The sequence below is a fragment of the Zophobas morio genome, unplaced genomic scaffold (assembly GCF_036711695.1).
Source record: "Zophobas morio isolate AGI-343-1 ecotype UQ-CSIRO unplaced genomic scaffold, CSIRO_AGI_Zmor_V1 ptg000024l, whole genome shotgun sequence".
Classification (NCBI taxonomy): domain Eukaryota; kingdom Metazoa; phylum Arthropoda; class Insecta; order Coleoptera; family Tenebrionidae; genus Zophobas; species Zophobas morio.
In genome coordinates this window covers 12806565-12821528 of record NW_026972129.1, presented here as the reverse complement: position 1 = coordinate 12821528, position 14964 = coordinate 12806565, and the positions used below count along the sequence as shown (strand labels likewise).

The 14964-nt window shown below is 32.4% G+C and overlaps 5 protein-coding genes and 1 non-coding gene across 12 annotated transcripts in view; 5 read left to right on the top strand and 1 right to left on the bottom strand.

The window, feature by feature from the left end:
* The first annotated feature begins 163 nt into the window (after nucleotides 1–163).
* LOC135135141 (pyrimidodiazepine synthase-like) lies at nucleotides 164–7061 on the top strand. Its single transcript, XM_064064137.1, has 5 exons — nucleotides 164–381; nucleotides 5500–5608; nucleotides 5878–6100; nucleotides 6427–6666; nucleotides 6721–7061. Exons 1-5 carry the CDS (start codon nucleotides 357–359, stop codon nucleotides 6844–6846), a joined length of 723 nt encoding a protein of 240 aa, XP_063920207.1. The 5' UTR covers nucleotides 164–356; the 3' UTR covers nucleotides 6847–7061.
* On the top strand, nucleotides 5647–5719 carry Trnaf-gaa (transfer RNA phenylalanine (anticodon GAA)). Its single transcript has one exon. It is a non-coding gene; the product is annotated as a tRNA-Phe (tRNA).
* A 276-nt stretch (nucleotides 7062–7337) lies between the features above and the next one.
* LOC135134884 (uncharacterized) lies at nucleotides 7338–9960 on the top strand. Of its 6 annotated transcripts, none has more exons than XR_010281404.1 (7): nucleotides 7338–7386; nucleotides 8048–8428; nucleotides 8487–8577; nucleotides 8630–8811; nucleotides 8868–9250; nucleotides 9297–9587; nucleotides 9641–9960. XR_010281404.1 is itself a non-coding variant. In XM_064063761.1 (7 exons), the coding sequence occupies exons 1-5, from the start codon at nucleotides 7981–7983 to the stop codon at nucleotides 8972–8974; spliced, it is 585 nt and encodes a 194-aa protein (XP_063919831.1). In that variant the 5' UTR covers nucleotides 7447–7980; the 3' UTR covers nucleotides 8975–9250; nucleotides 9297–9587; nucleotides 9641–9960. The 6 variants fall into 6 exon arrangements, 2 of the variants coding, with proteins under 2 accessions (XP_063919831.1, XP_063919830.1); XR_010281406.1 differs by having other exon boundaries at nucleotides 7369–7386; nucleotides 8244–8428; XM_064063761.1 differs by lacking the exon at nucleotides 7338–7386 and adding an exon at nucleotides 7447–8000 and having other exon boundaries at nucleotides 8244–8428.
* On the bottom strand, nucleotides 9945–11746 carry LOC135134883 (uncharacterized). The gene is made up of 4 exons (XM_064063758.1): nucleotides 11401–11746; nucleotides 11206–11338; nucleotides 11057–11143; nucleotides 9945–11007 (listed from the first exon to the last, which is right to left on the bottom strand). Exons 1-4 carry the CDS (start codon nucleotides 11615–11617, stop codon nucleotides 10005–10007), a joined length of 1440 nt encoding a protein of 479 aa, XP_063919828.1. The 5' UTR covers nucleotides 11618–11746; the 3' UTR covers nucleotides 9945–10004.
* A 45-nt stretch (nucleotides 11747–11791) lies between these two features.
* Nucleotides 11792–13936, top strand: LOC135134882 (putative uncharacterized protein DDB_G0271606). Its single transcript, XM_064063757.1, has 2 exons — nucleotides 11792–13255; nucleotides 13306–13936. The coding sequence occupies exons 1-2, from the start codon at nucleotides 12024–12026 to the stop codon at nucleotides 13661–13663; spliced, it is 1590 nt and encodes a 529-aa protein (XP_063919827.1). The 5' UTR covers nucleotides 11792–12023; the 3' UTR covers nucleotides 13664–13936.
* Nucleotides 13937–14732: 796 nt separating this feature from the next.
* Nucleotides 14733–14964, top strand: part of LOC135134983 (ATP-dependent DNA helicase Q4) — a 29915-nt gene continuing 29683 nt past the window's right edge. For both annotated transcript variants that reach the window (XM_064063915.1, XM_064063916.1), the window contains exon 1: nucleotides 14733–14912. In XM_064063915.1, the coding sequence (XP_063919985.1) occupies nucleotides 14802–14912 (111 nt within the window). In that variant the 5' untranslated portion in view covers nucleotides 14733–14801. The remainder of the gene's footprint in view (nucleotides 14913–14964) is intronic.

The following is a 14964-nucleotide window of genomic DNA, read 5'->3' as shown; positions in this document are numbered from 1 at the left end:
AATATGTATATTTATAGACACCGGTCACATGTTAACCACTATTTTCCGAAGCGAACATTGTTTATTAAATAGAAAATGAAAAAAGTTATAACTTTTAATTATATTTTTATAACCTTATGATAATTTGTGTATAAGTGTTCAAACAAAGTGGTGAATGTTTCAGTTTTCTTTAGCTTTATGGCGAATGCGCAACTTCAACGTGTGAGCGCTAGGTTGTGACGATCTCTGGTGTTTAGTTTACTCGTCGCTGCCGTCGTGGTGCAGGAATTGATTATTATTTGAGATCAATTTTCTAGACATAACACTACGACACTGAAATAACATTCGGCAAACGACACAATTTTGAGTGAACTACAATGAATTCAAAACATCTTAGGAAAGGTAAGTCATTAATTATATACACTTCGAGAGGCACTATCCGTGCATTTCGCAAGTGAAGTCTTAATTTGGTTTCTAGTTAAAATAAATATTACCGCATTCTTTAATATATAGCAGAAATTGCCAATTTAAAATAAAAACGAGTTTTTTGGTTATGGTCGTATTTTGTCAGCATTGTGAAATAAATAAGTATACGCTAAAAAAGGCACTATACAAATACGTGAGTGTGTTTTACACCAACACGTATCTGATAAAATGATAATAAACTGCATTAGCTAAAGAGACCTGCAAACAAAACTTTCTTGCATTTATGTTAATATTTGTTTTGTGTGTGCTTATTATTCTCAACTGCCCACCTATTCTGCAAAAACTACTTTGTAATGAATTCATTTATATAAATGTGTGTTTACAGTGGCTATTAAGTAATGAAGTTCCGTTGTTTGAAAACTTTATTTCAGGTTATATCGAATGTTGTCATATTTATTTTTGTTCCATTGCCTCACTTGAATTTAAAATTTCCTGCTGTTGTAACATGCTGTTGACCTTATTTCCGTCTATACCTACCTATAACAGGCAGAAATAAATTATGGTAACAGTAAAATAGTACAGCTTTGTTTATTAATGCAGCAAGCTATTTTAAGACTCATAAAACATAATCTCCGCAATTCCTTTTTTAAAACTACCATATACGGTTATAATAAAAATACTTATAAAGTTATAACACAACACAATATCACAAATGTACGTAACAAAACAAAACGTATTGTACAAATAATTAAATTTAATAGAAAGCTTCATTAATAAAGCAAGTTGAAATTCAATCACGTTCTTATTAAACAACAATTTTTATTTGTATGAAATAATATACAGGGTGGAAATTACTTACGGAATAAAAATTCAGTAGGCAACTGCAAAACTGTTGGTATTTGTCTAAAACACTGAAACAGGTCAATTTTTATTTCTAATTAGATATGTTTTTTTTACATATATATTACGTCATTCACTTTCGAACTATGAAGAGTATGACCTTCTTTTTAATGAAATTTAAAAAAATGAAGAGCTCTTAAAATACGTGGGTTCCTTGAAAAAGTCCTTAAAGGTACTATCTACAAATAACAAAAAAATACATATGACGCAGTAGTTCAAAAGTGGATGGCGTCGTAAACAATTGAAAAACTTAAGAAGAGCAAAATTAGAAATAAAAATTGACCTATTTAAGCGTTTTCGACAAATACCCTTAGTTTTGAAATTGCTGAATTAATTTCAGTAGTAATTTCGACACTGCATATTTGCATTCAAATTTTTGTGACGTCACAAAAGTTTTAACTTCCACTTCTGCCTGTCACACTATACCATATTTTGTGCCAAATATTCAGGCTCCTGGATTAAATGATCTAATTCGTATGGTAGCTGATGCAATGAGTTCAAATCTATTTTCAGAATTTCTCTATTGCGACAAAAATGCTCAACGTTTATTAGTTAACAGAATTAGGCTTTTCATGTCAACAAGGGTGGCAATCAAATTTAAAAAAATAATTACAAAAATTGTTGAAAACTATTTTTGTGCTTTGCATAATTCAAAAATGTAATTTGATAGAAAAAAAAAAGAATTCTGCTGTCAGATCTGAATTTAGCACATTACAATTTATAAAATATACTTATAGTTTTTTTTGAGCCATTGTTATTTCAGGACAGTGTGATTTGTAAGGTAGTTAGGTGAATTAGAAGTGATTTTTTATTTTTTAGACGAGACGTGGTTTGATAGCCACGAAATATTAAAAAAACGGTTAAGTAGATAATTTGTACAAACAGATAAGAAGAAAGAGAACCACTGTTCCCCATGCTGGTTCCTGCTGGAACCTTGTTGTTGTCGATGAAGGACGTGCAGCTGGATTACTACCAAGATATGTTTTTTATAAATGGTTTAAAATTTCCTTTCAACTTTCAAACAGAATAGCGTCAATTGTTATAGATAACTCACGCCATCGTTTGGTGGTATTCAACAAAAGTTCAGTCGCAGCGGCAAAAACACCGAAATCATAAAATGTTTATTAAAAGAGATTAACTTTTTTTTGAGAAAATTTTGCCAAGAACCTGTCAAAATTGTTTAATTTTGAAAAAGAATATGTACTTAATAAGGTAACTGCAGCCCGTGGTTATTGGTTAAATAGTAGTCAATCTACCAACTTTCAGTCAATTTTTAACGTTACTGTAATGATTTGAAATTTTCGAAAAAATGATCCAAGTTAAAATATTTTTAAAACGGTAAAATATTTCTAAAAATTGATATTCTGGACTAATATTTATACATGCAAGTTTTTAGAAATAAACATCAAAATTATACAACAACTTTGAAATTTTGCACATGCTTTTAGATTATTCGGACATACATTGATCCCCACTAAAAAATTGATGACGTCACCACAAAATTTTATTAAAAAAATCTAAGAGACAAATGAAGGAAAATTTTGGACCAATTTACTCCTGCACATGTGGTTTATGAACCTCTGTTAAGTTTTTATCCTAGACATCCAGATTTTTGGAGAAAAAATCAAGGTTGCTCTTACAAGTAACTTTGAAGCTACAAAACTGAATGCTCTGAAATTTTGGAAACGTTTTAAAGTTATCGTAACCATGGTAAATCGTTAATCAATTTTTTTCGTTGTTGGCACTTTAAAACATGACATGATTTTAGAATTTTGCCGAATAAATGTTCTATATTATTTACATTTACCAAATATAAATTTTGGTGATTCCAAAAGCATTGTTTGTTATTTCAAATCCAATTCTCTTTTGAATGACTCGGGTTTACTGTATAATTTTTTTAAGCAAACAGGCCAATTTTGATGTTGAAGTTTGTATTGCTTTTTTATAAAATAAAAAAAGTCAATTTTCGTCATGAAGTTTTTTTAATGCATTTTTTTTACATTTGACTCTATTGTTAAGGTTATCTTTTAAAAAGTTGTGGATTTATAAAGATTTTGACCACCGCTGACTTCCAGATTTTTACAAAAAAAAAAAACCTTCAACGTCAAAATTGGCCTGTTTTCCAAAAAAAAAAACATAAAGCACCTTATAATAAATTAAAAAACAAAATGTGGGGTGGAACGTACGATTTTCCTTACTAGTAATTTGCCCCTTTTTTTGGTATTATATATATTTAATTTTATAGGACTGTATACTCCTGCATGTGTGATTCATGAATCCGTGTCGAGTTTTCAAGACATCCAGATTTTTGAGAAAAAAATCAAAATTGTATAACAACATTTTACAATTTAACTTTGAAATTGTAAAACCGAATGCCCTGAAAACTTGCAAGGTTTTTAAGATTTTCGTAAGCATTTTTTTCGTTTATAATTCCTAAAAAATGGTGACGTCATTTTATAATTTTGTAGAATAAATGTTTCTTAAATTTTATAGAATTACATATTCTATGTATGTTTGTATGAGATTTTTGGAAAAAAATTCAAAATTAGTCCTGCATGGGTGATTTATGAATCCGTGTTGACTTTTTACTCTTAGCAAAAATAAATCAACATTGTATAACAAATATAACAATGTTTTATAATTTAACTTTGAAATTGCAAAACCGAATTCTGTGAAAACATGAAGATATTTTAAGATCTTTTTATGTCCTTTGCTCACAAAATCAACCAAATTTCATTTTCTTTTAACCGCTGATGCTAGTAATCTGAACGTACTAAAAGTCGAATTCGGTCGAACTATGAACACAAACAGTCCAAGATAAGCATATTCTGAAAAATTGAAAATGTTTATATTTTTCCCGTTGGTTTTTCTTGGTAGCGTCATCGAAATTCTAAAAACAACATAATTTTTGTCGCCGGCAAAACTGAAACTAATAGTAATAGTAATAATACCCAAAACAATACCACAGGGCCCCACTTTGTAAATTTCCCGGTGATCCCCATGTCCTCAATCCGCCAGTGATAGCACACAACTTTTTTTAATAGCACACCCTTTTATATTTTTACATGTTCTCGTTCCAGGCTTTAGAGCTATAGTTTATTTTTGTAATTCCAATGCGACATTGCCATATTTTTCCAATTTTCTTGAATTTTTTTAGCAATGCAAGGGTTCACAAATAATCGTAGTAATAAATATTATTTTTTAGATCTGTGTAGTAATATTTTATCTAGAGATAAACAAGGATACACACTTTGTTGTGGTATCAATTAAATCAAATTTTAATATACAGACCCTTTATAAGAAATCTAATACGTTACAATTTTCAAATTTCAGTTTTTCAATTTTTTCAAATTACAGCATCTTACTCTATTTTTTTGTTTTCTTTCTTTCAATATGTCGGTGTATCTCTCAAAGAAGTAAACAATTGCAGTAACTATCAACTGTAAATGTAGAAATATTTAAAATGAAAGAAAAAAAAACATTTGAAAAAGCTGAAATATCATCTCTCGACAAAATATTGTAACAAAAATTTTAAAAATAACCCTATTTCGTTTTTTGTGAACTCTTTCATTGCTAAAAATTGATTACAAAAAATTGGAATAACGTGACAACGTCGCATCGAAATTTCAAAAATATCGACTGTTCAGTGATAGTGATGTTGCTGATGGCACACCCTTCCTCTTTTCGTCCTTTCAGACTCGTCCGATTTTCCTTGTTAATTTTGACAGGTTTCCAAATATGCCATCAAAGTAATCATATTCCATAACCAGCATCTGTGGAGTTTGTTGTAAACAATACGTTTGTGATTGTATTTACTTTGGATTACATTGTTCGCTTGAGTTCGTTGTACAGCATTCGTTTTTCACAATCCCATTACCTAATAGGGAGAGAAGTAATAAATATCTACGAAAAATGTTGTAACGATGATTGCATTTCCAATTATTTCCTTTACTAGTAGTTAGTAGTTAGTATCCTACACGAACCAGAAAATGGCGACCTTGCCATTTATTGACTAAACTGGAGGAAACACTCTGACAAATCGATACTGTGTCATGGGCGTTTTTGTTGTTAATTCAACGACGATAAAATCCGAGAGATTGACTATCGTATTTTATATAATACGTAACATCGTACTAGCTTTTATTTTAATTTTTTTTTGTATATATATAATTCTTACAGTAATTTTATTTTCAGGATCAAGACAACCATCACCAATATCAAAAGGGAAAATTCGCTTATACAGCAATCGATTTTGCCCTTATTGTCAACGAATCGTCCTAGTTTTAGATGCGAAAAAGATTCCGTATGTTTTAAACAACTTTGTAGATTGTAGTAAGACATGCCGAAATAGCTCAGTTGGGAGAGCGTTAGACTGAAGATCTAAAGGTCCCTGGTTCGATCCCGGGTTTCGGCACTTGTTTTTTTTTTCTTTTTTTTTATCATAAAATAAGAATATACATATTTTTAAAGAAATCACATGATAATATTTTAAAATAGCTATTATAATTACAACCATACGTGGAATTATTGTTTTAAAACAACTCCTCAGACTGTAACAAGTAAATGTTTCAGATACGAAGTGGTTAACATAAATTTAGTTAGTAAACCAGACTGGATGTACGATAAGACTCCAAGTGGAAAAATCCCTGCCTTAGAGTTAGACAATGGAGAAGTGCTTTACGAGTCTTTAATTATTGCTGATTATTTAGATGAAAAATATCACGCTCATCATTTACATTCTAAAGATCCTCTACAGAAGGCGAAAGATCAACTTTTATTGAGGCAGTTTACCAAGGTATCACTTTTTGTACAGCTTTATTGCTAATTAATTAATAAATTTTGTACATAATTCCATAACTATACGTATGAGTCATCTCTTTTAGACTACGGAAATTCTTTATAATGAACTCAAACGCATCACTTACTTTATTTACATATTTGCTTTGTGTTTTACATAAATTTACAAACAATAGTTTTTCTTAGAAAACAAAAAGTCTAGTCACCATAAACAATTGGATAGAAAATGTGCTTTATTTCGTCTTCTGACTTCTCTTTTTCATCCACACAAAACTGAAATTCTTTTTTATTAATATTAATAAATCCACGATATTTCTTTTTTAGGTGATAAATGCCTTACTCAAGACTGTTTCTGCGGGCAGAGTTGATAACGATGAAGCGGACATTATTACTGAAGGTCTCACGACATTTGAAAAAGAATTAGCTAATAGACCTGGCCCATATTTTAGTGGTAACAAACCAGGAATGTTGGATTACATGATATGGCCATGGTGTGAAAGATCCGATGTTTTAAAAATGTTCGGTAAAGAGTATATCTTAAGAAAAGATAAATACAAGAGATTGGTAATCCGAATGTTTATTAATGTTTTAATTTTTCAAAATCGCTGATATTTTTAGATGGAATGGCGAAAAATGATGATGGAAGATGAGGCTGTGAAAAAAAGCTGTTGTGATGTAAATACTCATATTAAATACTTGCAGTCCTACAGGGCAGGAATACCTGACTACGATTTACTTAGTTAAAAAAAATGAAATTTGTGAATATATTATTGTATTACCTAATTATTGTAAGTAATTAGGTTTTAATAAGTACATAATCCGTATCATCAGTGTTGTCGTGTCACCTTTATATTTTTTATAAGCAATATATACAATTAACATACGTAATTTTAGACAGATTAATAAATATGTTAATGTTAAAAATCAAAAAATTAAAATTTGAGTACTTACCATTTAAAGAGTTTTTTATTATTATTATTGATACACTGTAGTTACAAAAATTGAGGCTGCTGACAACATTTTTACAAAGTTCAAAATGACTTGAAAAAACATTTTTAAATTTAAAAATAAATTTGTATATAGGTAGCCAACAATATCATGGAAAATTTATAAGAGCAGGGTCCTCCTTCCACAATACATTGACATTGATTAAGTGCATGTACTTAATCAACGCACAATAATAAGAGATAATGAAACAACTTATTATATTATCGATTCGGTCTGTTGATCCAAGTTAGACATATTTTTCGATTTTCAATTTTACCATTGTTTTACTTCTAGAAGGTAAGTATCTTCTGTGGTTACAAGGGTTACAAGTTACAACGGTGGTAACAAAACTCACAAACGATAATGTACCGTGGCCGGAACTTTAATAACATCAATAATCAAAAACCTTGATACGATCTGATACGATTAAACTAATTCAGTTGGATAACCTGCTTGTCATTCTTGTTTGACATTTGTGGCCTGTGTGTGATTCGGCTGACCGGGATATCGACGCGCCACGTAGCGGAAAGAATGTGAACCCTCCAGAGGGAGATAGCTCTGACTCGTGCGTGGTGTTTATTTTGTGTTTAATGCTTTTTAGTGCTTTTTAGTTGTGTTTAATAGTGTTTAGTTGTGTTTAATAGTGTTTAGTTGTGTTTAGTGTTGTTTTTTATTGTGCGATTCATTGTTGTTTAGAGTGTTTTAAGACAATTTCCCTTTCGTTTCGTGTTGCTTGTGTTCTTTTGTACTTATTATTAGTTTGAGTTGTAAATATGTTGATTTCGATCAGTAACATAAAGTCGCGATCTTTTCTATAGAACCACTCCCTAGTGTAAATTTTCAAAATTTGTTTGGTGTAAGTGACCTTGACGGGTTTCTGGGGGAAAACATATGTGTCAAAAATTTGACAGGTTAGATGGCCCCATTGTTAATGTAGATATTTTATTTTAATAAATAGATGAACAGAACATACAGTCTGCACGGGATACAGTGCGGCATATTTGAGGGCAACCGAAACATTCGTGTTGTGCTAGTTTCGATTGCCATATCAACTACCGCTACCAACCGCGTTCGGCGTAAAGTACTAGATGACAGGGCTATCAACTTGACTTTTTATCGAGTGGTTCCGTAGAAATGACCGCTACTGTATACAGTTACATACAAGACAATGCGTGTGTTGATCGAAAAACGCGGCCCCTTGAACAAGGAGAAGCACTGTATGTGGCTGGCTTAATAGGCAATTGCACTTTTGAGGGACAAAACATCGAAGCACGGTGCATAGCCTCAAAAATTAGTGCAGCACCTCACGAAATTCAAATTCAATTTGCAGATTATTCAGGTGATGTGACATTCTGAAAATATGTTAATATAGACCTAATAATGGATTGTCTTATCAGATTACAGACAGTGGAACTGTGTCTGCAGCTGCAAAGCAGGAGCAGGAGGGAAATGTAAGCACATAGTTGCCACCCTACTGTATGTTTACAAGTAAGCTGCACCGTTTCTTGTTGAAATCATAAACATTTCATTATAATTTTAGTGCTCAGAGTATAGGCCTACTTAGTTGCACCGATGTTCCCCAGGCATGGGGCAAACGGAAGCGGGAAGAACTAGTAGAAGTTGTTCCTGTGGAACAATTTTGCCATGTTAAGTCATCGGAGCATTCCAAATGTGATATGGCAGGAATTATTCCAGAAGATTTCGTACAAAAGTGCTTTGAAGGTAGACATCAAATTATATAAATTGATTTTGTATTATCATTTATTTTTTTGTAATAGTTCTCCCGAATTCTGGAGCTGCCATGCTGTTCAAGGGGACTATTAATCCTGAAGATAGGTCTAGGTTGTATCAAATAATTGTTATAAATGGCATCATCAAGCCTTAGCAATTGTTAATGATATAAACACATCTTTATTTAAAAGTTTTTGCTGCTGCTGTTTTTTTTTCTTTTGCAGGGATGATCTCTTCAGTGCAATTTGCGACAATGCTTATCGGAGCGAATTGAGTGAGGTAATATACCAGGTTAATCTAGATGCTCCCTTACGGAGGTGTTGTGTAGCCACCTACAACAAATTGTATCCATGCGACGGATTTGAAATTTGTAAAGACACATTTAAAAGCAAAGCCACATGGATGCAAGAACGACAGTATAGAATAACCGGTTTGTTTTCATAATTTTTATGAGCTTATTTAACATGATGTTACAGGTTCAAGATGTTACACCTTATTTACATACAGTCAGGGTGACTGGCATACCAAAGCCGTGAAATATTTTTATCCCAAATCATTTAAGGGAACCTATGCCACAAGATATGGCAACAACCAAGAAGATTTTGCCCGGCAAGCATATATGACCAATCTCCCAAGTGCCGAAACTGTAATCCAGTGTGGGCTGATTGTGTGCCAAAAGAATCCATGGTTGGCCTGTTCTCCTGATGGCATTGTGTTTCGGGATAAACGACCAATTCGTTTATTAGAAATTAAGTGTCCTGTTTTAGGTGAACCAAGCGAACTTGTAACTGAAAAATTTTATGAAAACTTGTTTTTATAGGTGCAAAAAAAACCATTACTGAATGTCTTCCATCATTGGAGTACATGGAATTTTCAGAGGGGGAAGGCTGGACATTGAAGAGACGGCATGGGTATATGGCCCAAATACAATTGTCCTTGGCAATTTTAAATTTACTAGGTTGCGATTTCATCATTTATTCAAGTTTTGACAGATCTTTTTATTTGCTAAATATAGATCGGGACGAAATATTTTGCAATGATCTCTTGAAAAAATTGAAAAGTGTTTTCTTTCAAAATATGTTGCATGTATTGTGTGAACCACTTTAAAAAAAATAATAAAAAACTTATCAAAAATCAAAATGTTATTTTTCTAATATAGAACAATACATAATTACAAGAAAAACTTAAAATTTATCAACAGATAAAATTGGACTTGACAAATTTGTTAAAGCTACTATCACAATAACAATACTGTTAATATTTCTTAATAATTTAAATGGCAATATATTTCGACAAATTTTAAATTTTTTTATTCGCTGGATAGCTCGTTCTACGTGCACTCTCGCTCTGGCTATTTCTGCAGTCCTTAATGCTTCCGCCTTTGTTAGTTGTTTTTTCTTTTTTAAAAACGGTGGACGTATCAGTTGTATTCCTTTGTTAGCACATTCTTTATCGATTAAAAACCCTTTATCTACCATAATCCCATCACCTGGAGAAAATTTTGAAATCATATTTTCCTTGTTGAATATGGCTTTGTCAGACGCCCTACCACCGTAAGGTTTACTTAAATATGTTATAGTTCCTGAAGGAGCTACACCAATTAAAAATTTTACTGTATGTCTACCTTTGTAAAATGAGTATGTTCTGATTCTGCATTTTAGACATTTACATTTTTCTATTTCTAATTCAGTACAATCGAGTACAATTCTAGTATTAGAATAATTTTGAAAACAAATTGGCATGCTCCTTTTTATTTCTTGTTGGCTAGGAAATCTAATTACACTTTTTAAACAAAAAGCCAAATTAGTTATTATGCGCTGAAAATATGTTTGAGCTGTTGTATGGCTAACATTAAAGAATATGCTTAAAGAAGTAAATGGTACATCTAATTTCAATCTCATTAATGATAGAAGTATCAATTTTTTTATATTTAGTTTTGATTTGATTTTCATGTGTTGCGCTAAAGTTGATGTTAATAAATTAAGAAAAGCAAGACTTTGTATGCCAGTCAAGATTCGAAGTTTGTAATCAGTATTTATTATGTCTGATACATCAAATTGATTGAATTCCTCGTACGTATTTACTTGTACACCTTTATCTGCATATTCTTTAACATTTGTAGGAGCATTACTGTGACCCCAGGATGTTAAAACTTCCGCAACGTCCACTTCATCTTGATCATGTGTTCTAGGAAAATAAGCTCAAAAAGATTTAAATATCATGAACAGATGCATACATAGAAATAATATTCATTGTTTCGACAGACCCCTCATGATCTCGAAATTCGTTTTCTTGCTGTTGCATACTTTTAATTTCTTTATTCCTACAAAGGGGATGTGCTGACTAGTAATTACCTATTCGTCAGCATTATTATTTTATACTCACTTTTTACGATTTTCAGATCTTTGTTGCCTCTGAAAAATCAAATTTTCATTGATTTCTCTGTCATGCATTCTTTTTGGAAGATTTTCCGAAGGCACTGCATTTGGTTTTAGTCTCTGTAGTTTACATTGATAACCTAAGAATATATTTTAAATAATTAAATAACCAGACCAAATATAGAGGTTATGTTATTCTTACGTCTATTTAAAAAATAGTCTTCATCACGAAAATGTTTGCTACAGACTACCATATGTTGGCTAACTTCCTTTCCTATTTTTAAGGCATTAATCCATTTTTGTCGCAATAACTTGTTTAACGTTGGGAATTTGTGGAACGAAATATTGCTAGAGTAATACGTCGTGCACATGGGCACGCAGCAGTATTTATTACTTTTGTTTCGGCGTTTAGGGTCCATTTTTCACAGAAATAAATAATATACACCAATAAAACAACTCAATTTTAAGCCACAAACACTATTTTTCACAACGTACACATATGACACTCAAACGTTTATCTCCTTTTCGGTCTCCATTGTTGTTGTTGTGTCGCGCGCCACCTATAGTTCGTTTGCAAGCCGAATTGTCAACAAAAAGTTGACAAACTTCAAACATCCCTTTGTTTCTTGTTAAAGAAAATGTGGTATTTGTGACGAAGATGTCTCTCTGGAAAAAATCATTATTGATATTCGTATTTCTTCGTTCGAATTTTGCAATATGATTAATGTGAAATTTGTCTGTGATCAGTGACCCGAATGTTTGTGACAACGTAAATTACTACATATTGAATGAATCATCTAACAGTTTAATTATCTAACAGTGGCAATGTCCGAGGCGAATGTTCGAGACGACGATGCTCTACCCAAAGGGAGGGTAACTGAAGTATGCCAGGAGTGGATGGTGAGAGAAGATGGGGCCCTAGCATATCGTTTACAGAACCAAGAAATCACGGACCATCTCTCAGGAAATCGATTCCGTAACGCTGTAGTCCGCGAAGACTTCCCTAGAGCTAAAAGCGAGCAGCTTAGAGAGCAACGTTTAGCTGAACAAACTGCATTAATTTATCAACGTATGTTAGCTGAGCAAGAAGAGCAGGATAACAAGGTTGCTAGACAGCTAGCGGAGCAGCTGGAGCGTGAAGAACGAAACAAGCGACGACTGTTGGAAATACATGACCAAGATGTGGCAAGGCAGCTTTTACATAGAGAAAGAGTCAATGTTGAAAGACAACAAATGTTATCTTGTCAAAGACCACCACCACCTCGTAATTATGAACAAAACATATCTCCTCATAGACCAGATTCATATAATTATCAAGCTAACTTACCTAGAAGGCAGGCTAAACCAATGCCGCTTCCTCAGACTTTTCAAAATGAGGTTTCTGATTTATACACAGAGCCCTATCGTAGCCCCGAAGTTCTTGCTAAACAACTAGATAGAATTGATATTGCTGAAGTGGGTCTTCCACTTGATGAAGTGGCAGAGAAACAGCTTCAGGAGGAACGAGATGCCGCATTAGCACGTCAGTTGCAAGAACAAGAAGGTTCCTTAGAAGATAGTTTGTTAAACCGAGACCGAATGCTAGCAATTGAAGCTCAAGATAAGGAACTGGCTAAGATGTTGCAAGAAAGAGAAAGGAGCAAAGCTAGACGGGCTCGTGAACGCGCTAAACAAAAAGCCCTTGCAAAGAAACAACAGTTGGAATCACAACAAGGTACTACTAATCAAATCATGCCCGATGATTCTTATTCATATCCAGCGGATTTAATACCGCCTAGAGCTTCTATTCCAAGAAATCATGCATCTGATACGTATGCACTACCAAATCAAAATGAAGATGATATTAATTACAGTTTACCTGCTGATGTTATACCTTCACATAGTTTAATAGACAATAATATGAAATCAAATTATAGCCCCCAGAAAAGCTATGAGCAACGGTATGCCTTAAATGAAAAAGTACTAAATAGTGCTGACTCAAGTGTTCGTCCGTCCTTTGATACTGATAGAAGCAAGGAAAATACTCCAGCTGTTAGACCAACCCAGCTGGATTTGAAGTATATTGTTTTAGTTAATCTGACAATGTTATAATATTGTTTGTTTGCAGATCTCCATTGAATCGAATAAACAAGCCAAGATATCCTGAACCAGAAAGCTGTGATAACGCAAGCGGGCACTCAACGTCTCCTGGTTCTCAACATATCAATATAGCAATGGCCATTGACCCAACATATCCTAAAAGAGGAATGCACTCTTCTTCCAGTTTTGATACTTCTTCCAGTACTGTTACTACAAGTACATCTAGTAGTAGCCCTGGTATAGTGTTGCCCCCACCAGATATTGCGGAACTAGATGATGATAGCAATATTCCTCCATATATGCCTATTCAAGGACAACGCAGGACGGCGTCCTTGGAAAAGAAACAAAAGAAGAAAGGCAAAGATGGTGGTTGTAAGCAGCAGTAATCATTTTCCAAAGTTTTTATAGTTTATATTTTCATTAATTTATTTCTATACTCAGCAGATCTTCTATGGATATATCAGATTAGACAATATTTCCAGTATCTTTTTTTTATGTTTAATAATATTCACATACCAAAATATACATGCTCAATATATATTTTATAAGGATGAATTATGACAATTATATTTATAGTGATATTACACAATTTGGTAGCAGGTTTTATAATCTATTATGTTTTTTGTACTTCTTTTTATAAATTAAACATTTTTCAAGTTTTTTATGTTTGCTTTATTACCAAAATATTGTATTCACAGTGCAAAAAATTATTCAAAAACTTATTAAATCCACTTTGCTTCTTATAATATGTACAAATGGTAATACACACTTGTTGCAGTTGCATTTCAGTCCTGTGATGAAGTTAAAGGCTCCAATTCTTGAATCACATTGTGGGCAGTTTATTCTTCCTTTCGACCAGTTTTCTGTTTCAATTTTGTCCTTGATCCATTGTGGTACATAATCCTCGTTGAGGAAAATCACATTTTCCAAATTACACACAGTTTCGTTGGATATTTCCAACTTTTCACTATGTGAATTCAAAAATAATGACTTACATACTTCTTCGTCAAATATTAGATTTCTACATTTCTTACATTTCACTGAAGAATACATTTAAATGTCATTAAACAGAACCAAATGTATAATGTGTAAAAAAATATTTTTACATTTAAATATAACCTTTATCTGTATAACCTTAAAAAAAAGCAACAAAAAATAGTTCACCGAATCTGTCACTAGAGGGGCTGCAAGCATTTTCTATAAAAACGTAAATGCCTCCCAAATGTTAATTTTTTAAATTTGTGAAACAATAAACAAGAATCTTGAACCATTGAGACTTCTACATATTTGCTCAATTACGTTTTTTGCTTAAATTAAATATTTAAATGCAATGTTTAAAACATGCGGTGTAGGTATTTTTAATTTATAACCAGGCAAGAGTTTTGTTGGCCACAATGTTCAAATTCCGCGCGATTTTCTCTGTCACTGTCAAATTCTTAAACAGTAGGGGAGATAATGGGTTTTTAAGTAACAACAAACAATTAGAACATTAGTAATCTATGTGGCGTTTTGGAACGACGTAACATGGATCTGTTAGAAAATCCTGAAATAAAAAGTACGTATGATAAGTGTAAATACGTTGTCAAACTATGGGAGCACAATTTTACGAAGACACACGGCCGTTTACCCTCGAAGGTATTGTGTACTTTTCTTAGCATTTTTTAATTTATTAACTCTTGTCCACATT